We start from the raw sequence: 27,287 nt of genomic DNA on the forward strand, positions 1-27,287 counted from the left end.
ATAGCAATGGTTTGCTGAGAGATGAAGTAAAATTTCTTACAAAGATGTAAATGTCTATTAAGAATGTTTACTGAAAGGTATTAAGGCTCACGACTGCACTATAAATGTTTAAATTTTAATATTTGTTTATTGAGACTGAGAATGCTATTAAATATTTAATTATTGTAAATAGTTTAACATTTTTAAAAAATGCACAGCATTGTTCAAGAGGAAAGTGAGAGATCGTAGAAGCAACAATGTAGAGAAGCGCAACCCATTAGCTTAGCTACAAATATTATTGCCTCCATGCTTTAATGGACCGATGTCACAAATCATGGTAAAGCACATGGACATTTTTCAGTAGGTTTGCATTCATGTACTAAAAGTCCCTTTGATTGATATTGTGCCACGTTAATTTCCAAGGAACTGAAAAATGCAATTTCATTAGTTGTGGGTGATAATCATTTAAATTACCAAAAATAAATGTAACACTTTCTCACTACATAATGATCTCAAATAATGTGTTTTACTTTCAGAACTGAATTACTAAAATTAATTAGCCTTTCAATATATATATATTTTAATTCACCTGTATAGACAGCCTTTAAGCAGTCATTCTCCTTAACAGCTGCTGAAGGCCTAGTTAAACATCCATTGATGTATTTTCCTTGCATTGATGCTTTCAGCCGATCGCTGAAGTGTACAGAACACATGTAAATCACAATCTGATTCTGAAAAGGCATGTGCATCAAGTAATTGTAGAAAGGGACTACATACTTGCTGCTATTTGTTAACTGATTGACAGTAGTCCACTGACTGACTGCAAACTGTCTAACCCTGAAATGCAAAGACACCATATGCTCGCCTCTCGTTCCCACTCCTTCCTATTTGTTTCATTTCAGTGTTCTTCTCCCTATAATGTCTCCTACTCCCACTCGCCTTTTCTCTTTCCTCTCTCTTTCCATTGTCATTCTCGCTCTCGGTCCCCCTCGCAGCTTAAAACCTTCTCCATATCCACCCACACCTTCTCAATCAAATTAGCATATCAATTCAGTCGGGGGTTTTCTTTTAAAGCAGCAACAGCAGGAGCAGCAGCCGAGCTTGCCTGGATACCAAACAGCCCACATGCCTAACTACTTACTGTTCTTCTCAGGTTACATCTACGCAACGCTTGACTTTATCCTCATCTCATCCTTTTTACAACCTACCCACCGTTTGTATTTTTCATTTCTTCTAAAGCCAAGCTCCACAAAAGCTCGACAACTTATGACATTTTATGTTTGGTTATGGGAGATTAAGGTTTCTGTCAAATGCTAGCCTTTTATCCTGTCTGAAAAAATAAAAATAAAAATAGACAAACACCCCAATTCCTAAACACAAATGCGATATTTTCTTTCAATAAATGATTATTTTGGTTACATATACATTCAAAACTATCAACTGTTTTACCTTTATTATGTGTTTGAGGTTTTCTGTGTCACTATGCTCGACAAGTACTGCAATATGCTTATCAAATTAACAGCATTCTATTTTGAATCATGCTGGCTGTAATTTGACTTTAGGGCAGATTATATAACTGTTTTAGTTTGCTCACACAGGCTAACGCCTCAATCAATCGCAGAGTTAGAAGAGTTAGGATGCATCAGAAACTGCAGGTGGTATCGTTACATTATAGTTACCCTAAATAAGTAAATATTGTGTACAAAGTCCACATCATGAGTTCTCTGCAAACTGATGTACATATTCCCGTCATTGCTTTGAATAACTGAAATCTTTGAGCTGATTTTTATCAGCATATTTTACTTAGTTTATCGGTCTGTCATTAAGGTCATATTTGAACACATAAAAAGTACTGAAACAATATTTACTATTAAACTTATGACATATCAGGTCCACTTGGAGAAAAAAAATGAATCTAGTATGAGCCTCCAGGATCTGTAAACTGAAAACTGTCATTGGATTGCCGTCATACAATCATTATTATTATTAAATGTGTTGAGTTTAACTGTCTAATCTAATCTATGACCATTTATTTTAAAGATATTAGTATAATCAGGAAGGTCAATAGCAAATATTTTCCATATAATGCAAGTTTTCTTTGCATGCCTGTTATCTCAGACTTAAATTGATAACTGATTGTTCATATGGCTTTGAAGTGCTTCTCCTCTAATGCAGATGTACAAATGTGTTGATAAAAGCAATAAAGCAGCAGTTTTCATACAGACATTCATCTTCAAAGACTTAACTGCGCAGGTTAACTTTTCAGCAATACAACTGATCTGATACGACCAGAATAAACTAAACTGAAATAAAATAATAAAGATCCACCCAGAAATAAGCAAATAGTATTTTTTTGTGTGGAAGTTGTTACTGTAAGAGTGAAACTTAGCCATTTTCAGTATCCACAAGGTATTTGAGGAAGCACAAAAGACGGAAGGAATAAAATAAAAGTGCTATAAATTTTTATTTATATATATGTATATATATATAAAATGCTTTGAATTATACTGGACGCGTTTGCAGGACTATCGAAATCTTACAGTCAGACAAAATATCTACTTTTCTTGGGTATACAAATGTATACTGATGTGAACATTTGGCAATGTTAGCCAGGCTAATTATATTAACCAATAATACAAAATGCAGAAGTCAGTTGAAAATATTAGCTCCACATCATTTTGACTTTGGTTTCAAGTATTAAATGTTTTGAAGCACATGCTTTTGCTTGTTTAATGTAGCTTTCTTTTTTGTCATTGATATATAAACATGTACATCGTACCACGCATAGGTTAAGTAGTTGTTCTGTACACAAGGTATGGAACACCTTGTGTACAGAACAATAAGGAAAACTCATCTTGTCCACTGTTATGTCAGATTGTGGTGTTTTTGCATCATGCAGCTGATGTAACTACGCATTATAGAGTTAAGATGTTATACAGGCTTTAGTCTCACTGTGACAGAGTTGCAGCTATCAGCACAAGTGTGACAGGATATTTGTAAATAATTGCTTTCAGTGACATTCACATCATAATGATGGTGTATATTTCCACAGATTGTCTGCGCTCACTATTTCCCTTCACTGCAGCCTGTGAAGGATGACAGGCAAATGGGTTTGTCTTTTGTTGGACAGGTCTGTCATGAAGTGTGTCAGAGAAAAAATAAAAGAAAGACAGGGAAAAAGTTGTTTAGAAGACAGCATCAGTTAAAATGCTGTTTTCCACTCCTTTTGTCAATCCTTTCTTGAAAGTTCCTTTTTCATTTATTTCATTGCTCCTTTTTTCCTCACTCTGTCAGTTTCTCTCTCTCTCTACCTATCTTGCACACTATCCTCTTTCTTCCCCTTCTTGCCTCTTGTCATCACAGATTTCTTCCTCCCCTGCCTGGAATATGAATATTTTAGGGCTAAGAAGCTTACAGGAACAATGAAATGGCCCCAAAGTTAAATTATACTCCATTTCTGTAGTCACTGAAGAGGGAATTCTCAAAGTGATGAATACACCAGTGGATCATGGGTGTGCCCCTCAATATATTCATTGAGGGGCACAAGCCTGTTATCCAATTTGGTTTTGTTCATGTGTTTGATATGTCAGTAACTACAACTTAAATTGCTCAACTTTTTTTTGTCATTGATATATAACATATAACAGATGCTTTTTCTAGGCGCATATCTAAAATATTCAAACAGAAATGAAACTTGAGAAGCTGATATATGTTGGCTGACGTTTAGATATTGCTTTCCGCAGTAGGGCTCAGACCTTTTGCACTGTGTTTATTAATTAACTTTAAGCCATTTACGGTAGTTCTAAGCATTCAAGCATTGGTGGTTTTGGCTCTTCATCAAAGTACTTCTCCAGTCAGTTTTTCCATTCAGAAAATGCAGCTCACATAAGCAGTCCCAGGTGAATCCGACAGCAACACTCTTCAGTGTGAGTGTTGCGAGTGATGTGTTTATATTATCAGAGGAAGTAGAATGACATAGAAAACTATTTTCTAAATGTCAAAACATGTCTCTTGTTTCAAGCTGCAAAACACCAAGGCAGTGAGAAAGTCCTGCCTTGCAACATAATTTAGGAGGAAATTCAAACTTGTTTTGCTGAACTTAAACCTGGCTTGCTTACCAAAAGGCAGTGCGATGCTGAAGACAAAACACAGAACACCTGCAAAAATGAACTAAAGAGATTTGAGGCTTTAACAAGAGAAAATATTTTCCGGGACACAAACAACAAAAAAGCCATGTTGGAGCTCTTTTCCAAAAGAGCTGGTCATCTAAATCAAGATCATTTAGTCCAGAAGTATGAAAGAAAAACTTTACAAAACTTTTTTGGCTATTGCTCATATGGGCGTTCACGTACTAATGTCCACACATAGATATGCGAATGCAAAGATATGCACATCTTATTTTACAAGTGTGCTCCTGGGGGATACGTTGGCAAGGGAACAAATGTTGTTGGGGAAAAAAGGGCTATGACCTGAAAAAAGGCTGAGAACAACTCATCTATGAATACACAGTCACTGATGATTTACTCATCCAGTTCATGCTATTCATGCTATTTACCAACCTATAAAAAAAAGAAAAAAAAATCAACTCTGTAATCACTGTCTTTGCTTTTTAATATTAACTTGCTCTTACAAACATGCAGCCTTCATATAAATCAGCAACATACACAAAAATCAGCAACAAAATTCTGATGTCATTCTTTGGTGTTAATCAATACAAAACTGTCGTATTGATTCGAGTGACAGACACTGGGAGGAACGGTGGGGCAATATGTTCACAACTGCTGGTAGTCTTAATTAATTTGTTTGTTTTGTTTGTCTAGTTACACAAAGTAAAGACATGTATAAATATTTAAATACACCACTAATCTCGTGATTGTATACTGCAGTGACAGCAAGTTTCACTCTAATACATGCAATATGCCTTCTACAAATATTCCTTCAACAAAACTAATGTCATCATCAGGTGGATTAGTGGTAGAGTGTACACCACATGTAGGCTACAGGCCACAACACAGCTGTTCAAGGGTCGATTCCAGGCCCTGGATGTACTAGATGTACTTCCATTCTCTCTCTGCCGTTTTTTCTGTCAAGCTACTAATGAATGTAGGCCACCAGTGCCAAAAACCATTAAAAAAACATATGAAAGAAAATATGCTGGAACAACACCAGAAAAAGACATTGTGTCTGAACTACAGGCTGTAAAGAGCAACAGTGGATTATAAGGGTTTGTGTCTCTTACATCGTTCCACTTTTGTTTTAAAAACTGAAGTCCTCTAAAGTTTCAAATGGCACTTTCATAACAGAATAAGGAGATTACATCTTACCAACAAAGCTTGTTTAAGATGCAATTTACTGCTACAACTGTTAAGTGAGGCAGGTGGGGAAAAAAGTGAGGGCGACATATAAGTAAGCAAAACTATTTTAGAGAGAGACACGTGGAATGTAATGGACCTGCTGAAAAATGAAATTAGAGTTTATAAAAAATTTAAAAAAAGATTTGACATAAATTAAAGTACATTCTTGGAAAATTTCAGAAAAGCTAATACCTTTATTGCAATAATATTAAATGAGTTGGAAAGTTCTCCTAAATACTCAGAACAGAGAACAAGGGTCAGGATTGCAAAATGTTTGACACCTTCAGGAAAGTTAAATTAAACTGAATTGTTTGGGCTGTAAGACATTATCATATTTAAGTCCTGTCAATGAATTATTTATAATGTATACACAAAGAAACCGGTCACCTTACAACAAAGGTGTTGTTTTTGCTCCACTACCTATTTCATGTCATTTCAGTTTTGGAGAATTGATCAGACCCTTCATGGAATCATATAAAGGCAAAAAGAGCAATTTGACCCTCTGCATCTCCAAGGGCCACTGGCACTGTTACAGCCTGTGGGTTGTGAATTACGTTCATTATCCTAATTATCCATGCCTTTCATCCACACCTGTGTGTGGATGAAAGGTGTCCCTGGAGGGACATGTAGGATGATCATAACTCTTAATTTTCCAGCACTCATGCTAATTTTTGTTGAAGATTTTATCTTTAACATGCATTGGGTTGTTTAATCTAAAACGTGTCTTCCTAAAGGTTTGTTGATTTTCAGTTTCCAAATGATTTAAAAGAAATGTAAATGCTTACCATTTATTTATATACACAGACGTGTGTGTGAGAGTGCGACTGTTTATATATATAATAGAACTCATTACATATATAAATACATAATGTGTTCAGAATACACATACTACAAGTTGTAACTTCCCCAGTATTTTTCACTGGGGAAAAAAATTCTCTTTTCCCAGTAAAAGACAACAATCTGCTGGTCAAAACCCAAAGACGCTCAACTGGTTTCACATGTCGCTCCACAGGCTACTGATGTGAAGCATCAAGTTACAAAAAAGCCGATTTGGGCCTTGTGACATTGTGCATTATAATAGATATATAATTGTTTGTTCAATATAAAAGCAATTAGATTATTTTACACATTAAAAAAAAAGTTTATTAAGGCCTTGGAACAAATGTATTTTTACTCAATGCTATCATATGGTGAGATTTTTATTCTAAGCCATGCCTAGGTGTTCCCAGTAAAGTGCATATTGAGCGTACACCTTTCTGCCTTTGAGGAATAAATCAAATGTGACCGGAGAATTTGATCTGCAGCAAACTAATCCAACTGTGTTAAACTACCTAGTGTACAAATTTGATTATTAAAAATGTTTAGCATTCATGAATCAACACAGTTCAATAAACATTACACAAGCCACAAATGAGATTACAAGGGAGGATAATTAAAGGCATCTGTGCTAATTTCTGGACAGTTTCGCCTTCGTGCATAGCTATCATTGTGGAAAAAGTTAGTGTCCTTGAGAGTCACAATAAGAATAAAAGTGGGAGTATTTAGTGTCATCTGAATGAACGTTGTGACATCATGAGCTGGGCGAAGTGGGGTTGGGGTGTTTAGCTGTCATCCAACCAGTTCACTCACCCACTCCCTACGGCTCTAAGGTTGCTAGATAAGGATAATCAGAGGTGTCCACACTACAACACTTAAAGATGGTCTAAGTGGACATTACTAGTTAATTGATTAGGAATATTTTTAATTTAGTTGACAGTGTCCATGCACCAGCAAGAAATCTGGACTAACATCTCATTTGTGACAGATAAGCAGGTATAGACAATGGATCGATATTGAGTGGATATGGATCGAAGCAACAATATTTCAAAGCTTATTAAGAAAGAAACAGCGAAAAATCTAAAAGGGCTTTTAGTAAATGGTTCTATTTACCATTTAAAGTCAGTTTTTCAATTAGTTTTCTTGTCAGCAGATTTTGAAATCATCTTGTAGACTAAGGTAAAAAGTAATAATAACTCTGCAGATGGCAACTGTCAGGAGCATGTGCGAGTGAGAGAGAAAGCAAGAAAATATAAGCAAAGCCGGTAAAATTATGCCCCACATGAGTTTTGCATAACCCAATTAACAAGGTAGTTATCTTACAGTGGCAAGTAGCTCTAAGAAAAAACAAGGGCAACAGCTCCTTGTTTTGTCTTTTTTGTTGTTGTTGTTGTTTTCTTTTTTAGCGATCGTAGATCTCACACGATCTGGGCTAAAAGCCAGACTGTGAATATACCTCCTTCCACATGCTAATCAATTCAGAAACAACACTTGTGAAGCCAACGATATCTTAAAAAAATGATTTTTGCTCATCCGGACCAAGGTCTTTACCGTCACCATGACAATGAGAGTGAGTTGGTGAGAGACAGAGTGAGTTGCTCCTCACACATTGGATATTAGCTCCCCCATATTGAGCATGAGTCATCTATGGCAAGAAACAGTTGCAGCATCATTAGCAGGCTGCTCTCATCCTCCCACTGCCCCCACTCCTTAACGAATTTTAACTGGCTGTGAGCTCTCACTGATAAATCATTGTGTCCTGCTGCTGAAACACGCAATTCCAGCCCAAAATTATTAAGTCAAACACAGTCGTGCTGCTGCCAGTCTGTTTCCCGTTCAGTTTCCGACCATTTGTCTTGAGCAGTATTGCTATACACAGCATATGTAAAAATTGCACAACCATGAGACTAACGGGTCACAGCAAAGTTGGTTCCACACAGAAACAAACTTCCAGCAGTGGGTCCAAGGTGCATGTGTTAAAGATATTTATCTCTTTAAAAAGGTTCAAAATACATTATTGGAAGAAAGTTTACCATTTCTAAATACAAATGTTTGTTTTGTAAAAGTGATATTTTTTATCTGCCCAGTAGAATCGTCATTAAATTAAACCTGTGATAACTCAAAACTCTCTTTAAAAACACCAAATATTGCTAAACATGCATTAATTGTTCCTGAATTGGCTGTTTTTTAATTGCCATTTAATAGCGTGCTAAGACTTGGAGCTAATGTCAACAATACTTGTGTTACTCTTTAAAAAGTAAAAACACATATGACTCTATAAGGGCTTGACAACTACTTCTAAATTTAGCAGATGCTCATTATGTAGTGTTGTTTAATTATATGAATCAAAACCAAATCAATAAAAAGATAATCCAAACAACATCATTACAACCAATTACTGATGTTATACTGTTGTGTCAGTTTTCTGGTTTCAATTTAAAAAATTAGATAACATACTATTTTGTTTTAAAGTTTTGAGTAAAAACTGTTGATATTCACTCCGGGTCAACCTCGAAGCAGCTCATGCATATAGATGTCATGGCATTCAAATCTTGACCCAAATGTTGCATTAATCACAACTGTAGATTCTTAGATGCCTAAAAAAAATTCTAACAAAATATTTAGAAACTGTAGATAATATAACTTACACCATCGTCGAAACAGTATTGTATAGTTAAAAGTGGATAAATGTATCTTTCCTCACTCACCTGCACCGAATCCTCTGACTTGTCTGGCTCAGAGACTATAATCGTTTGAAGTTTATTTCAACCAATGTCTGGATCTTCTGTCATTACAAAGAGCTGCATTCCATGAATGTATGATGTGAGTCATGCCATTAAGCCCCATTTTGTTTTACACTGCATTGGTTATAGTGGTGACCAGCCGGCGGCCAAACCGTCCTCAAAGAACAATGTGCGACACGCCTCCTATTTCAGAACTGCTCAACCTCCTTTGTCTTTTTTGTAGTAGCACATCCACAGGGGCAATCCCACTTGGAGCAAGTTTTGCTCTTTCAGTACAAGTGAAAACTTCCTGGAGCTTTGTTACCAAACTCTTTCTCGTTTCATTAAATCAGCCTTAGGCGTTTTGTTCTGCCTGCAGCATGGCATTGGTCCTTGCCTGCTCCCCTCCTCCTCTTCATCCACTTCTGTTCTCTCTGATCAAAAGCTGCGGTGTTACAAATATTCTGACAATATCTCTGGCGCTTTCATGTAGAGAAATAGATTTTATTGAGGCAGAAGGTTAGCAGTTGCGCTACAAGTCATTGAAGGTAATAAACCCTCTGGCTTTGCCCCTGGAGATGAATCGTGGCAGTGTTTTCAACAAGAGGTTACGGTGTGTTTGGAGAGGTTCTGGACAGCAGTTTAACTCAGTCTAAGGCTCACAAAGGTGTGCTATAAATCTGTGGGACGTAGTTCAGATTGCTTGCATGTCAGCTTCGGGTGTGGAACGTATGGGAAAGTGAACCATAGAAGAGGCTGGATTGGTCGATTGAGCTGAAAATAGCAACACTTCTAGGGACATTACGTGAAAACTGTTACAGCTACAGCTAACAATTTGTCAGATGCTGTGCTGTCCAATCATCTGCCTCCTTTTCCAGGGTCATTTTCACCACACAGCCCCATTTCTCCCTTGTAACCAGAGTAAGCACATACGTTGGTATCAAACACTTGCATGCACGCACATTCACTCAAGCAACAGGAAAACTGAGTTGACGAGTGAGGTGTCAGCATCACTTTGTAGACAGCTTGATGACAATCCAGGCGGAGTCACACGTTTAAAGGTCACACACATATCAAGCACACACCCTTTTTCCTTCTCTAGCTATTTCTGTCGCATATACACACAGGCACACACCCACACTTTAATTAAAACCTGTAATCAAGCTGACTTCTGCATGTATTAACACTTCTCATAGACGTGAGAATGCCGTCATACAGCAGTAGCTATAAAGAAGGAAAGAGTTGTGAATACCAAAAAGAGAAAATTATTCACACCAACATGCCACTTAGCTCACAGAGTGAAACTTGTACTTGACTTTTCATTGTCTACACTTAGACATAGGGAAAGTGTAAAACACATATCCACAAAAAGACTTGACTGCATACACAAGAATAAAAGTTGAATTGCTTAATGTTTGAAAATAAGTTCAACAGCTCAAAAGGCTGATGAACACATTAATGACTCAAAGTAACGTCTACATTACTTGGGCAAAGACATTCTACATATTTGTACAAAAGAGTAGGTAATCATCATCTTTTATCAAATGCAAGATTTTATTAATGCTTTTACAGATTGTGGTGTGAAAATGTTTGTCCCCTTCCTGATTTCCTATCCTTTACATGTTTGTCACACTTCAATGCTTCAGAGCATCAAACCAAACCAAAAGATAACATACGTAAACACATATTTGATCAGGAACTTCAGTGTTGCTGACTCTGACTTCTGAAGGTCTGGCTAAGTTGTTCGCCTAGCGGTTGCATGCTAGTTAGTTTTGCTAGTGCATGGACAATGCCTTCATGAGAAGGAAAGCACCCAATTCATTGTCAACTAAATTAAAAGTAGTCCTAATCGATTAACTAGTAATGTCCACTTGGACCATCTTTAAGTGTTGTAGTGTGGGCACCTTTGGTTATCCTTACACTGAACCAGCTGAAAAAAAAAAGAGAAATGTCCTAAACAGATTTTAATGTGGGATGGAAAATGCTCTTTATGCAGTCCTGTTTTGAAATATAAACACTCCTAAAGTTTCATCTTATTAGCCCTAATTTAGCTGAGCTGCATGGCGAAGCTGCGTCAACTTCATAGGCAAAACTCAATGGTTTGTCAAAAAGACAAGAATGTGATTACAGAAAAGTGAAGCCTATTATACAGAAAAGTAGTAAGATGATGGGGGAATAAAAGGCATGATGAGAATAAGCAAGGATGAATTTGAGGGCTTTCATGAGTTAAGGTACTTGAAGCTTTAATATTTTGAGACATGAATTAAAATAAGCAAATAGGAAGACAAAGGCCAGTTTCATTTAAGAAAAATTGAAGGAGAAAATATTATCTCTGACATGCTAAGCATGAATTTATCAGGTGGTGGTCCAGTGTTGACTATACGCTTAACATAATCAACTCGCGGTGCCCTGCGTTTGACTTTGAGGATTCGAGCCCGGGAGTAGCAAACAGCAGTGAGACGGTTACAATGACGGACAGCGTTGTCAAAACAATTCTATCCCTCCCAAGGACACATCTCATTTAAGCTCAAGTGAACAGATAGTGTGCAGCCACTTTACATATATTTGGTAGTCCAAAGCTGCACCTGTCAAATAAGGTTAACCATCAGGGTTGCTATAGACAAGAAAAAGGGAAGAAAACGGATAAGCTCGATCTACTTTGCAAAGGATATGGCCTAAATTGCAGTGGCAGCTGTAAAGTGGGCCTGTGCTTGTATGCCAAGGAAATGAAAAGTGGGATCAAGGAAATCATCAAGCTCCAGAAAGCAGTATTGGTAAAGGTGTGTCAATGCCATTGTGCCCATCTGTAATTTTAAAAAGTGAGGCAAACACTAACCTCAGAGTGATGAATTGTATGCAAGATAATATTCAGGCATTCTATGTGAACCTAGATAGGAGAGCGACAGGAATATTTACTATTTGTTGAGGTAATTTGTTCTCCCTTGTAAACACATTTTGCATAATATCCATGAAAATGCTGTAGGATGTAAGATAAGGTAAAAGAGACACTGCTTTAGGAGTATAGATAAACCAGAATGCATCTCTCAGTCTGTACTTGGAGCTCGTTTTTCTCACTGAATTTCTATTCAGTAGTAAAAGCAAGTCAGCTGTGAAAGCTGTAGCATCCTCCAAGATTTTATTTCTATTTCTTTTTAAATCCCCCAAGATGATTACATACCTATTGCAAGAAACTTTATTATGGCTGCACAAAATGTGTCAAAGGCATATGAGAACTGAAATGATTGTGTTGCTTGTGAAGTCTTGGCCTTACTGTGTTTTGGCAGTCAGCATTGATGAGCTGCAACAGAAGGCTCTCAAACTTCTCCAGGGAAGGCTGGAGGGAAATGGTCAGTTTATCCAGGGTGAAGGGCGTCATCTTCAGCAGCTGAGGCCTCAGCAAAGCATCTCCTGAGAACAGAGAGAGTATGGCGTCAACATACACGCACACAAATGTACCCAATATTTACATGACTCTTTTCAATAACCTTCAAAACCCTTTGAGCGGAGAGGGGTTTCCTCTTTGAGGCGGATAAGGAGGGTAATACACCATCTTAGATGGTGTGATAATAATGAAGTCTAGCATGACAGAAATGTAACTCAATATAAATAAAGCAATGAATCACTTGTTTTTAGCCAATCTATACATTCATGAAAATTACATGTAATTTACCAAAATTAAATTCTAGCATTATGAATGACTGGAAGTATAAACATAATGTGACTGATTCTGACAAACAAGGTCACATAATTATTTTCTGAAGGTATGTGTATAATTTGTGTGCCAAGAAATCCTCTGTTGGAATATGATAATTGTTCAGCATGTTCATTATTGACCAGAGACTAATCAGGGGATGCTGTAAACAACAGTCATTAGTCTGGATATTGATACCGAGTGAGGAAGAGTTGTAGTTTAATCATTTCAGTATCAGTGCTTTAATAATAAAAATTTAACAAAAAGAGACCATATTATAATATTTTCTTTATTTAACTGATTTAAATGAAGTATTTCAGCCAATAGATGAAGTTTGAAAGTCTGACTTCCAGACACAACAAAAGCAGGCAAGTTTATTATATTTGGCTAAAGAGTAATGCCTCCATCCAGTGTTTCATTGCAGCCGCCGACTCTGAAGCACAAAGTCTACTTATTCTGAATGCTGTGTGAATATGAAGCTGGTGGCTGTGGTCTTAAAAGGCAGCTTAGGTCTCTGCTGCTCACAGCCCCAGAACATGAAGAGGATTAGTTTGCTACCATACCTCCCACTGACTCCCAATGATTATAGCTCTGCTCTGTCAGACTTCATTACGTTCCTCCTTAGAAACTTACTTTCTAAGTACTACAGACATTTCAACTTATGCTGGAACCAAGTTTCTAAAAAAAGACCACTGTGATGAATGTCTTGTATGTTATTGTGACAGCTGGAGGAAGATGAGTGTGCAGTTTTGTATGCAATAATTGATTACACTTGATGCACAAAATATGATAAATTAAGCCAAGTCATAAATGACTAGATTAAATTCAAAAGAACCTATTTAGTTAGTTTACTTCTTTGTTCATCAGTTTGGCTGAGGCCGCAAAGAGCAATGCTGCAAAATCTGTACTTCTGTAATTTTGGAATGAGAAGTTCATAAAAACACAAATATTACTCTTATTTTTGTTAAGAAAACAACTTGTGATCATAACTATGTTAATTAAGTGGTACAAATCCTATCAAAGCACAGGATTTGTGCTCCCACAGTAAGGTATTTGAAAAAATATCGTCTCAATACGTCTTTCAACAAAAGAAATAATTGTTCAACAAATGAACAAGTTATGAATGGCTATCAATAGTAAAAATCATTTAATAGACCAGAGTAAAGAATGTTTTAATAAATGTTCACTGTGTGATTATTCACGCAAGCAAAAAAATAAAAATAAAAAAAAAAATTAAAAAAAAGATAAAATACTATGTCAACTGTTTGGATAATGGTTGCTCTTGAATGTTGTGATATTATTCTTCTATTTAAATGTAATTACCCAGCCAGAATTCATCTGGTAATGCAGATCTGGGAAATCCAAACGTTAAAGCAAGACAGGAGTGTCCAACAGCAGCGGCATCCACAGGCATTTATAATGAGCACCAGACGAATCTGCTTGACTGATTTGTCCGACACCATAAGAAACTAAAGCAATGAAAGCCACCAGCAAATTTATTTGGTGAGGCCAAAAAATACTGGCATATTTTACAGGCTCAAAATAATAGATTTTTAGAGTATTTCTGGAAGCCCAGATAACATATTTTCTCATTGTGATACACAGATAATTTAATATTTCAGATGATGCAGGTAAAACACTGACAAAAAAACTACTACACTTTTCAACAAATTGAGCTGGTTGAAACATTTACAACAGTGAAAAACACATGCAAGCATAATGTGAAAACTGAAGGCCTTCCAGCAATGTTTCTCATTAACACTGTTTCAAAACCAAACCTGTCAACCCAATAACCACATGTAGGTTGAGCAACATAATGCATGTTGGTTGGCTGAATGCTAAACTAATTAGCCAGTATGTATCAGCTTATTATGCTTGTTTTTCTTCAAAAGGCCACAGAGAAAAGCAATGTATTGCACTGTTACAGTAGCAGTAGGAATAATAGGAGCTATAATAGGAGCTTTTCCAAATTCGAGAATAGATTCTGAGCAGAGTGCAAGTCTGAGCGCGAGGAAAAGTTTCAAGTACAAGCATTCCAAGTTTTGAGAAGACATAAAGTCCTGCATTCAGACTGAAAATGTGTGCTCTTAGATTATGGAAAAATTCCCACATACATTTCCTAAAACTCATTATTATGCCATCACAGTTTATCCTCCTAAACTGAAGCCTCATGTTTTACCAGATGCAAAAAGCTCACCTGTTGGAGAAGGAATGAGCCCAGGTATGTTGTCCTCTCCAGACACAAGAGCATGCTCAGGAAGCAGATGCACTGCAGAATTCAGTGAAGGATGTGTTTTCATCACACAGTCCAAATGTGCACCATCAATTACCTTCAGTAGGCTGCCATCTGCAAAAAGACAACAAAATGCATGATTTCATGAGAAGCAACCAAAACATTTTGCTGAATACAAACGAGTTCAATATGATATTTCAACCTGGCCATTAGCATCAGCCCATTCAAATAAAAGTTATCCATCTTTTCAGTGTCAGGTTCTAATATCCCCACCAGAAGCAAGGAAGTCACCTGGCAACATGGCGTCCAAAGTGCACCCAATTTTTCAATCTTTCATTTGGCTGTTTGTGACATAGTTGCAATGTTCCACTCCGCTGCAGGCATCATTTTCACAGACTAAAACTGAAATGACAGCCATTCAGCTCGAAACCCAAAGAACCGCTGTGGCATAGATGAGGCGCGAGACATGAGCAATGAGTTAGACATTGTCATCTTTCACGGAGGTCATTCAGAGACAAGTAGGAACCCATAACTCCTGTCATCAACACAAAGCACAGATTATTTGGAAGGTGAAAGTACTAGTGTTTGATACGCTGGCGTACGTTGGCTTCGATCAAGCCTGACCAGCATAACAATCTTTCACCGTGGCAGGGTTAATGACTGGACCTTGAACAGCCCTGGTTATGACAGACCAGGCTTCATTCACTCTCATGAGTGGCTCAAGTTGGTGCAGCGCAATCTGGTAGGGGAAACATTGTACATGCAGAAATGATGCTGCAACCTGAGATCACCATTTTGATTTCCAATCGTTTCGGAAACTTGGTTATTGCTTTATTTTTCTGTCAGCACTGCTGAAAAACTACCACTTCAACTGAACACTTTGAGACCCATTAATTTTGGCACATCCCATTCTTTCTATTATATGCAATTTCCCACTCCCTTTAGCTGCACTCCTCTGCAAACTAAATACACAGTTGATCAATAGAGTGGTAAACATTTACTGTCTAAAAGCACTATTGGACTAACAGATTGTTTGAAGAAAGCGTCTGTCGTAATTGAAAAGCTTACATCGAGAAAAACATCTGAAGAAGACCTGTATATGGGGACCATACAAACAGTTAATTGCAGCTTTACAGCATTTTGTTTAAGAACGACACATAGCACTGTCACTATGAACATCCACTAACATGATGAATGTCTGACATTCAAATAAGAACAAGCACTGCTGATTTGCAGAACCTTTCCTCCATATATAGTCTCCAGCATTCCACATCAAGCAACAAGACACATTTGAACATCACACAAATGCTGCTCAATTACCTCACAGTAAAGCATGTCAAACATCAGGAGGATGAAATCCAGGATTTAAGCTGTGATCAACATAAAATTACAGGAAGATCCAACAGAGGACATTGTGACTTTAGGCTTCTCCAATTTTGGACTTGGTGTAAAAATCTTGCATTCAATTTGCCAGAGAAAATTTCTGTTAGGCATTGTGATTCTTCTTCTACAATTGTACTTCAAAATCAACCATAATTATGTGTACTGAAGCGGCATAAACAATGCTACAGATATATTTACATTTATTAATGAGTTTTTTTAATTTATATTTTGTTGAACAACTGAATCACACATATCATTCAGAAATATGAAACTGTCCAAGGTTAAATTGATTAATCTTTTCTTTATAAACCTGCTCCTTTTTCAAATAACCAAACGGACTGAAAAATCATGAACACTTAATAGCTTATCAACAAAAAAAGAGGTTGGCAATACTTTGGCCATTTTGAGGACAAAGCAACTGCCTTGATATTTTAAGTCACTGTGGGGGAGACTGAGGGAGAAGGATGATGATGGACTGGATCCCTGCGTTCTCCTTCCCCCTGCTAGTGACTCATCTCTGTCAAAAAGCTTCGACTCTCTCTTGCAGTTCACTTACAACAAGAAAGGTGCTTACTTCTAAAAATGAAAATGGAAACCTCCATGGTTGCAGCACAGTTTAACCTCTTCTGCAAACACTTTGAGTCACAGAAGCAGCTCTTATTGAAAAGCCATATTTTACCATAACACAGCAAAGATGAATGAAGAAAAAAGAAAAAAAAAAGAAATAAAAAAAAAAGAAAAATCATAAAACTTTCTTGACACAGATGGAGCCCAGGTGTCAGATTCTTTTTCATCATTTATGTCTTGGTATTTATTATGCATCAGGCTCATGTTGCAGTCAGATGCTGTGCATATATTAGGAAACTATTCCAAAATATCCTTACAGCAGTACCAGTGGTGTGGTACCTCAGAGTTGGTTGAGCAGCTACTTGGCAAGAGATGAAAAAAAAGGGAACCTGAAAGGCTTGGGGGACAAAAATGCCTCAGAATGAGGATAAAAGAAATCGTAACTCTAGGAAAACACTAAAACGGAAGAAAAAGCATGTGAGCATGACATGAAGTAATATTTATATTCATCAGTTTCAGCTATATACATATATTTAAGGAACCTCAAGCTGTCCAAAAACATACCGATGCTTTTTTGCTGTTACGTCATTCAATACTTTTACCCGCTTCATGTTGAAGGGATGAGGAAATCGTACAACAGCACACAAGATGGAACTGCAGAGTCTAACAGTGCTCAAAAAACATATGAATAATCCACATCTGCACTGCAGAGAAAATTCATTCCATCCTGATCATTCACAGTTTTAAGATTTTCTACCAGGGAAGTATTTTAACTCCATCGGACCATGCCTCTCTGTATGTAAACGTTCAACAAAGATTTGTTAAAGTAAAGAAAGTAACAGCTTATGTTGATTTGCACCAGGAAACAAAAGTCACAGCAATGCGTCCTTTTCTATAAGCCATCTCTGTGTTTTTGCAATTCAGGTAAGATTAAGCATACATTAATATGAGCTTATTAGCATTAAAAGAAAAAAAAAGTATACCAGAGCTTTTCCTGAAGGAAATACATTTATTCACTGTAAACTCAACCTTAAGATGGCTTTCATCTCAAATCACACTAAACTCCATTCTGATATCATTCAAACTGTGATAAAACAAATTATTCCCAATGTAAATCATTTTGATAAACATTTTCTTCAATACTATTTGTGTTGGATTTATGCACAAAACTGTTTTCTTTTTATTTAAAATCACCAATGATTAATAATTAAATATTAAATTACATGTTTTATGTTGGCAACAAATATATACTGTGTGGCTAAAGCAAAACAGATCATACTTATTAACAGAATCAAAAACAAAAACTATAGCTGTTCAGGCCGTACAAGTAAAAGATCCCTTTGAAGTTCACTGAAGAAGTAGAAAGTTTTGTGCAGGTGATGAAGAGAAATGTATGGCTTCTTTAACATGGTTTTTATTCAAAGTGTTTCTTCATCTTTATTACAAGGAAGCATTTCTGTTCACTAGAAACAAAACATGTCACAGCACTCTTTTCTTCCTCTACACACAAAGTGAATGATATGGCACAAGATAAAGATATGCTAATGTGAACACAAACTACCATCTGTTTAAAATATTAAGAGGTCTCCAGAGTTGCCCCCCTTCCTTCTGATTTAGTCTTTTTTCTGTTCCTTTCCTCCCAGTTGGTAAGAAGAGAAACTCAGATCAAACCAATGCGTTTATGCCTCCTTTTGCACTTTCTTCTCCTTCCTGTTTTTGCATCCGTGGATGCAATAAACTTTATGCAACTTCTTTTCTGTTGTCCTCCCTCCTTTTCTGTCTGAAGACCTGGACAGAATTTTGATTTGTCTGCCAGGATTAGTCTATCTTTATACTTAAGCTTCTTTATCTGTCAGCATCAACACAAACAGCCAGTTCTCCCTGCGTTTATGATAAGTTGATGTATTTCAGCTCAATCCTTTGGCACAGATAGAATTATCTAAAGTAATAACATTTAAGAAACAATAATAATTACATTTTGACTCACTACTGAGAATTTGGACATTTTATCATTTTGTGTTTCTGCTCTTACCCCGTCTATGAAAGGGAATATTTTCAAGAGATAAGTGTGCTTTAGAATCAGTGTGTTGTCAGCATTTCTATGTTTATGCCATTAGTTTCCAATCGAGTTCTGTGACATTGTTTTTACTTTGTGAATTCATTCAGCACAACCTGATTTTAAAACATTTTACATTGTCACTTTGCGCACACACCATGCACTCACTGAGATCAATTACTTTCCCTTAGTTTCACAGTGAGAAAAAAAAACATGAACATTTTCTTATGCAAAAGTTATAACACTGCCTTCCAGGAGGCAAAACATTCTCCTTTTTGACCTTTTCTTTCTGTCTGATTTGCTGAATGTTGTGGCACTTTCTTGTGTGCTGTAAACACAAACGCTACATTTTACCGCAGTCAGTGGATAAATGCCGACCAACCAGAGATCTCCTGTGGACAGACTAATACAGCTGACCTTGTAAAGAAAACAAGCACCAAAATTTAAAGAGTAAGACACATGTTTCATTTCTATTTCTCAACAACAAAGCTTCCTACAAACAGTGCCTTGCAAAAGTACTCACATCCCTTACACTGTTCAAGGGATATGAACAATTGTTCATTTAATAAGTAATCTCGTATTATCTTCAGATAAAAGCCACTGCAAATTTATGAAGCAAACTGCTCTGATAATTTTATTATGGAAGTACCTTTGAAAAAAAGCGCTTCAAAACAAGTCTTCTGAGATAAATTGAAATATTTAATTTTTTATTTCACTATAAAACAAAAATATCAATAAGAAACAAGGACGAGAACATCAACCGACTGAAAATTAGAATTTCTCATCAAGGAACATCAAGCTAACAGTGTTAGACATGCATGTGTTGCCTTAAGGTCATAGAGCAGACCCAAGAGTCATGATGGCTTATTACTTAATGATGAAATTAGATGCAACACAAAAGCTACTGGGCTTTTTTTTTCCAAAATGTTCATCTCATTGGAAAAAAAAGAAAAGAAAATGTGTCTTGTTGTGATTAAATCATAATCTTCAAAGGGGTGTTTTTAATGTTATTTACATAACATGATGAAACAAGCATGGTTTTCTCTAAATTATACAAACAACTAAAAACATTTGAAAAACCATTGAAGGTATAATTGCAAGCTCAACCTTTTGTGGCTTCTACATAACGATCCTGATCCTTTAGATTGAGCAGGTATAACAAGTAATTTGAAATTTATACACCATGTTCCAAATTATTATAAAAATTGGATTTAAGTGTCATAAAGATTAAATTTTTTGTTGTGCTATTAAATTTATGGATGATATTGTGTGATGGGTTTGTACAGATAAAGGCATAAAGAGGAAGGGTCTGTTAGACAAATTCATGGGATTAAGAGAGCAGCTGTTAAAATGCCCTTACAAAGCAGCAAAACTGCTGGTGCCTCCAGAACCTGGAGGTGGAGGATCCTCCAGAGGCTTGCAGTGCATGAACCTGCACAAGCAGAATCGGTGGCAGTGATCCCAGCAGTACGTGAAGATTCATTTTCAAACAGACTTGTTCACTGATGACTGCTGTGCAACCCTGGATGGTCCAGATGGACGCAGTAGTGTATTGGTGGTGGATGACCATCACGTCCCAACATGGCTGTGACGTCAGCAAGGAGGTGGTGGAGTCATGCTTTGGGCTGAAATCATGAAGAGAGAGAGAGAGAGAGAGAGAGAGAGAGAGAGAGAGAGAGAGAGAGAGAGAGAGAGCTGCTCTGTCCCTTCGGAGTCCCTGAAGGTGTGAAAATGACCTCAGCAAAGTATATGGACTTTCTGACTGATCACTTTCTGTCATGGTTCAAAAAGAAGAGCTGTACCTTCAGTAGCAAAATCATCTTCATGCATGACAATGCACCATCTCATGCTGCAAGGAATACCACTGTGTCATTGGCTGCTATGGGCATAAAAGGGGAGAAACTCATGGTGTGGTCACCATCCTATCCTTCTCTGACCTCTAGCTTTTAATTTTAGTACATGTGACCACTTAATAATGCACATTCAAAGAATGACCATTTGCAGTTCTTTATAATCCATAAAATGCTTAGAAAATTGCTGTGCATTTTGAGTTTATTTTTGAAAAAAATATTGTTCTGATGGGGAGCTTTGTTCAGTCAAAGTTGATTTATACTGTAATATATGGAAGTAAATACTGACTATCATTTGCATTGACCATTTAAGAAAATCTGACAAAATATCACTTGCATAATAATTTGGAACACGGTGTAGAAAAAGCAAGACATATTTCTTTTAACAAAAACTTTTTTTACAGGTATTTTCTGGGTGCTTTTAGGGGAAATTGTCTGAAAGTATTGTTGGGACTAAAACAGAAAAGTAGCCTCATACATAATCTACTTTTCAGCAACAGTAAGTAAGCCTCTTACTCTTATTATTGCAAATTATATTAGTGTTGTTTATATTTTGTGTAAGAGATGGGCTGACTTCCACTGTGAAAGGCAAAAAAGGATTCTTATTTCTGAGTTGAAGTTCACTGCCTGGCCAAAGAAAAGTTGCCTCTAAAGGCAAAAAGGCTTCACACTCGCCTTTAACTTTGATGAGAGCACTTATCTGCTGTGGCATTGTTTCGATAAGCTTATGCAATGTCAAAGGATTTATTTCCATCCAGTGTTGCATAAATTTTTCACCAAGATCTTGTATTGATGATGGGAGAGTCCAACCACTGAGCAAAGCCTTCTCCAGAACATCATATAGAATCTAAATGGGCTTAAGATCAGAACTCTGTTGCGGCTAATCCATGTGTGAAAATAATGTCTTGTGCTAGAGTCCAGGCTTTATGCTTTCCTGCAAACTAATCAATTAGCCTCACTGATTACTGGTTTTCTCATGGCTACAGTTCGAATCACTTGAATTCCCTCCACACTGTGTGTAGAAAAATCCTTTCACTTTCAATATTAAACAATTCTACTTTTGTTTGTCTTTGATTTGGTGTCACCAAAAGTTTTAAGTGATCACTGGGTTTTGTTTTGTTTTTCCTCAAAGACAATGGATTCCAATATAATGCATAATAATACATTGGACAGTTCTCAACTCAATTTTATTAGTTCCTGCAAACTTCTTTGAAAGGAGCTAAAAGACTTTTCCAATTGATAAACCAGGACCAGTGCTTTCTGCAAATCATGGAGGAAGACTGTGAGGTGCTATGCCAATAGCAGTAACCTTGATGAGAATCTCAGACTTAGTCACGCTACAGAATATGGTGACGACAGGAGGCTGCCATCTGAAGAGGAAAGGAAAGGTGCCATATGGGCGACACAAACTTCAATCAGTTAGTGCTTTGGCAGAGATACTGGCATCAGTGTTTTATGTCACTGGAGTTTTCTTCCAGTAAAACATGTTTTGTCATAATTTCCTGACTGCCGACAAAACATATCTCAAAAATAAGTATTGTAGTCATAAGTGATTTTTTTAAACAAAATATTTTGAGATTTTCCACTTTAGACATACAATCATGTATCTATCGCTTTGTAGTTGTTACATGATGGTAATTATTCAGAAATGATTTTAATCCAAATTTAAGCAATAAAACAAAAAATATGTTTTAGAAACCATGAAGCTACATAATCAAAATGTAAAGTTATGAATCAGTTCACCTTATGAGTTGCACATATGAATAGGTTGAGGTTTATCATTAAAAATTCAACCATGTGTCAGGAATTATAAATATTAAGAGTGGACTTAAAGCTGATTAATCGGTGTGCAACTCATTGTTGAAATCCATGTGAAAGGTGCAGAAATTTAATAAACTGAGGAAATTCTATGAATAGCTGTCAGGAACAAGGAAATAGCATTAGGGATATTTGTTTGTTCCATGCAACTATAAACTATATAAAGTTAACTCTGCTTTTTCATTCTGTCAAATGTCCATGAACTCGTCCGGATGGGGTTTTAGAATGAGATTTATTTTTGTCTGTCGATGACTTCAAATATTTAAAATGAAGTCAGAGAGAAGGTCTCATTAAAAGTAATGAGCGTTATTCTGAATGCAAGTGAATGAAGAATGCTGTAAAACTACAATACTCTCTGTAAAAAATAATGTCTTGACCAATGGGTTTTCATACAGACAACGTGACAGACTCCAGCAGTATAATGATTATGCTGAATGCTTGAAATTGAACTATGGTAGGAGATGGATGACAATTTATGTTTATAATTGCGTCACTTTTATTAAATTCAACTTTTAACCTCGACTGTATCTGCAGCATTAACAATGTCCTTTTCCTTCTTGCATAATGTTGAACTTATTACAAACTAAGTAAATAAAACGTCTGACCCCAAGGGATTTTTTTCCCTTCAAAATTCTTTCACACAATCAGGAAGGAAATTACCACCGTAACGATGGCGCTTATTCACTTTAACATTATGCAGTCTTTAAACATAAGACACACACCCGAGTATTTCACAGTGAAAAGATAAAAAGCATGTACCCTTGCCACAGTGGATGAAAGTTAAAGTGATAAAAAGGGGTTTGAACCATATAAAAGGTAAACAAGAATGCCAGCAACATGACTCGTAAACAGAGAAGCAGCATTCCACTAAACAACAGGCTGACATTGAATAATTCAGAGAGCATAAGAGTCCGTTTGAGAGCAAGCTTTCTAATATTCATGTGACATGATAGCCAAGACAGGAACTCTGGCTCTCACTGGGCAAGATGTTCTTCACACGGTAAGGCACAGCAGTGTTTTGTAATTCATAGCCCTGGTTTTAAGCCAACCATAGACATATCAAAACCAACCATGAGCCTCAGCAGTAGCGAAGTAGTTTTAAAAAATATATCAAAATTTAAATTAAGCTGAATCAGATTTTCAAGGATAAAAGAAAATCACCTCTCATCCAAAGGTCTGACAATAACTTTCCAATTCTGGATGAGGCAGGCTGCGAGCACTTCTCTAAGCCTAGTACAGCTAAAAATGGTGGATCAAGAGGCATAAGCATTTAAAAGTCGATTTAAAGTAAGCGATTTTTATTTACTGTCCTAAACATTTGATATCTTGACTTTGAATCATATCACATGTCTAAAGATCATGTGGATGTGTCTTTTTCCACCTCAGAAAACAAAGGAACAAAGGCATCTATTAACACCTTAGAAATAGATGCATGTATTACTGCATGTATTACTCTACAAAAATGGTGGACAAATTATTCTTACAGTCAACTGAGTCCTTCAGCGAGGGGTGGAGGAGGCCTCGTGGTGATCCGCGGTGTAGATTCAGCCTATAAAATAAAGTGGAAAAGATCTTAAAAGCAGGCCTGCAAGCCATAGTAGATCTGACAAGCTTAATTTAGCACTTGACCCGTTTTTAAGGGCATTGCACTGGTTGCATCATTAGGAAAGCTGAAAATCAAAGTATTACATTTGCCAGTAATCAGATAGGTTGCGCTTCTTATGTCTTAGTCTGCCTGCTTTCAGCCAGAAACAGTTACTGTTGAGGTAGTACTCCGCTTAATTAAGATGCCTTGCTAAAAAGACACCCTTCCACCTTCTTGGAATCCAACCGGACTGCAGTTACTGAGATGTTCCTCAAAACCTGCTATCATGCAGAAGGTAGAAATCAGTTTTACATGCTGCAATGCAAAGGTAATTTAGGTTGCAGTATAGATTGCGGCGAGATAGCTGCTTTCACCAACTGCCATCTGACAGGGGGTATTTGGGGTCAGTTCATCTATTGGAGAGGCTGACTGAAGAGTCAGCAGAATGACAGGAAGGACTAAAAAAAGCAGAAACCTATCAAATACTGTTATAAACAAAAGCCAACATGGAAAATGACAGCAAGACAATGAAAATCATGTAAAAAGCTTAAAGTAGGACATAAGGCTTATTGCTTCCTTTCAAAACTTCTAGGAGAAAAATAAATCAGGGTGAATTCTGGTTCTCCAACAAGATACTAATCATTTTTGTGGTCACAATTTTTCACACTATTAACGGTTGTAACTATCACCAACAAAGATGATACACAATATTAGGTTTACAAGAACAAGATCGATTTTTTTAGGAAAACTAAGAGTTGCCTCTGTGATTCTTCATGGCCTACCACTTCATGGCTAAGTCTCTCTTGTTCCTAATTGCTTCTATTTTGTTAGAACAGCCCAATGTGGAATATTTTGTCGTGAGAAAATTAAATGACTGGACCAATTTCACAGGTGACATCCTACCAAAGTACCAAACTAGATTTCCCTGAGCTCCTGAGAGTATAACCCATGCTTTCAGTGATTTGTAGAAGCAGTCTGTGCAGAAAGTCTAAGTGCTTGATTTTATTCACCAGTTGCTATGGAAGGTATAAGAATACCTGAATTAACTTATTTTAATAAAATTAATTCATTTTAATTGGTAAAAGTATGACTGTTTCCCTACTTTCCATAATCTGAATTGGTCCCAATGGCAAAGAACATAAAAATATATATTTTTCTGTTTTTTAAAGTAGAGCCATCTACATCTAGCTTTAGTCTAAGGATTTTAGATTGTGAGCTAATTATCAAAAGAAGTTCACATTCATTAAAACATATGCCTTTAGTTCAGCACCAATTAAAACTCTAAAGGGGAACCCACAATGAGATGCAGTTGCTCTCATTAATTGACGTGGTGAATTGGAACAGATTAATACTGGACTTCAGTCACAGATATCTGAATGGAAGAGGTTCTAAACCTCTCCAGTGTCTTGCAGCGATGCCTTGCAGCATCAGTCACTAACCAGATGCTGAATAGAAAATTATATAGCAGCAATCTTTGCAGCCATTAATAATCATATTTCTGAAGAGATTACAGTTGCTCATAACAGGTGACTTTTTTCCATTGTTTTCTACCAGTTAACAAAAATGCAATCATATAAATTATTTAAAAGTGCAGAGGGAACCTTACATATGCTTTTAAAATCCATTTTGTCAGCCAAAACAGGACACCAAAGCTCAAAGCATTCGTTTATATTCATAACTCATAATAATAGCTTCATCTTACCATATGACGTTCCATCCTGTTGGCAGCAACGTGGCACTTTCGGAGACAGGCTTCAGTTTAACGTCATGTTTTAATATTGTGAGTCTATAACCTTTTCAATATTAAATGTGTCTGTTATCATGCCAGCTACATTTAATTAAAGTGTCCAACACCAGAGCAGACTGAGGTGGCTTTAAACCCCACACCGATTATAGCATTTCTTCCGTGGATGCTGTAAAAAAACTCAAATATTAGAACTATTTTTTACAATAAATAAAAACATGTACATTACAGGACCAAACAACCTGGCTGAATAGAAAGCATCAACCGCCTGCATTATAAATACACCTGTCCTTTATGTCCTATTGAGAAGGCTCATTAATCCATGTATGTGGTAATTAAGAGTTCAATAATCACCTTCTGTCTCCATTAGTACCTAGACCCTCTGGTCTGTTGGTAGAAAGCTCCAGAATGCAGAAGCCTCTCCCCAGAGAGAGACAGGAGCCGTCTGGTTTGGTTGACAGCGACACCAGCTCCACAACGACCAGAGTGCTGGGCAACAGCAAGGACGTATGCAGGTACAAAACCTGAGAAATAAACACATGGAACACCAAAAGAAATGATCTGACTTACAGTGTTTAGTCGTTCAGAATGCTTTGAGATTAATTTCCCATATCTTAAAGACAAAAGCCATACATTTGCAGTAAATATTAAAGTTTTTAAAATGAAAGGCAATAGACATACAGTATTGAAGGTAAAATATTCACCAACATTGTAAAGTAAGAATTTAGTAAGTAAAAATACTTTTTCTGAGATTGTAAATTCATTTGGGACAAAAAGTGACGAGTCCTCCAAGACTTTAAGGTTCATATACATGGTTTCCATTTCACTTTGCAGTTCTGCTTTGCAGTTTAGTTTTCACCTTTTACAGTTCATGTTTTCTTTAATTTGTACAAAGGCTCAAATGTGCTGTCATACAAAAGAGCTTGTCTCTTAGGTATTTTTACTTTTTTGTCATTCCTGTTCACAACACTTAAAAAAAAAAAAAAAAAACTCCTGGACTGAGAATAACCAACATTAAAGAATTTCAAGTATATTTATGACCTAGTTTTCCAGCAAATAAATATTCCAATTACCGCACAGGTTCTCTCCTTTTTAAAACTCACACATTCTGCATTGGAGCCAGCTCATTAACACCTTTAGTTGTCCATCATAATACATCTTTAGCCATGTGTTTGTGATAGAGAACAATGGGATGGAAAAGGTTTGGTCTGGAAGGCCACATATGTTGTGTTAAAATATTAATGTCCTTATCTACATTATTTCTGCCATCACAGAAGGGAGGACTGTGTTAGCTAAGGGCACTAATACACAATCCCATGATTTTATATGTGAGCAGGGTATATTGCATCCTTGCAATAAAGAAAACAAATTATGATCTGGCAAATAAGAATAAAGGAAAAGAATGCAGACACACATAGAAACTTTTTGTTTTAAGCCTGAATGGGATTGAGTACACTGATGAAAGAAGCATGATGAAGACGACATGTA

The 27,287-nt window shown here is 36.6% G+C and overlaps 1 protein-coding gene across 2 annotated transcripts in view; it reads right to left on the reverse strand.

Annotated features, from left to right (window-relative positions):
- The window catches only part of nphp4 (nephronophthisis 4), a 146,510-nt gene that overhangs the window by 102,765 nt on the left and 16,458 nt on the right, over positions 1-27,287 (reverse strand). For both annotated transcript variants that reach the window (XM_055048663.1, XM_055048664.1), the window contains 4 exons: positions 26,154-26,323; positions 23,955-24,019; positions 14,761-14,910; positions 12,144-12,280 (listed from right to left, as the gene is read on the reverse strand). In XM_055048663.1, coding sequence (XP_054904638.1) covers positions 12,144-12,280; positions 14,761-14,910; positions 23,955-24,019; positions 26,154-26,323 — 522 coding nt within the window. The remainder of the gene's footprint in view (positions 1-12,143; positions 12,281-14,760; positions 14,911-23,954; positions 24,020-26,153; positions 26,324-27,287) is intronic.

This window comes from Poeciliopsis prolifica, unplaced genomic scaffold (assembly GCF_027474105.1).
Source record: "Poeciliopsis prolifica strain line A6 unplaced genomic scaffold, Auburn_PproV2 SCAFFOLD027, whole genome shotgun sequence".
NCBI lineage: Eukaryota > Metazoa > Chordata > Actinopteri > Cyprinodontiformes > Poeciliidae > Poeciliopsis > Poeciliopsis prolifica.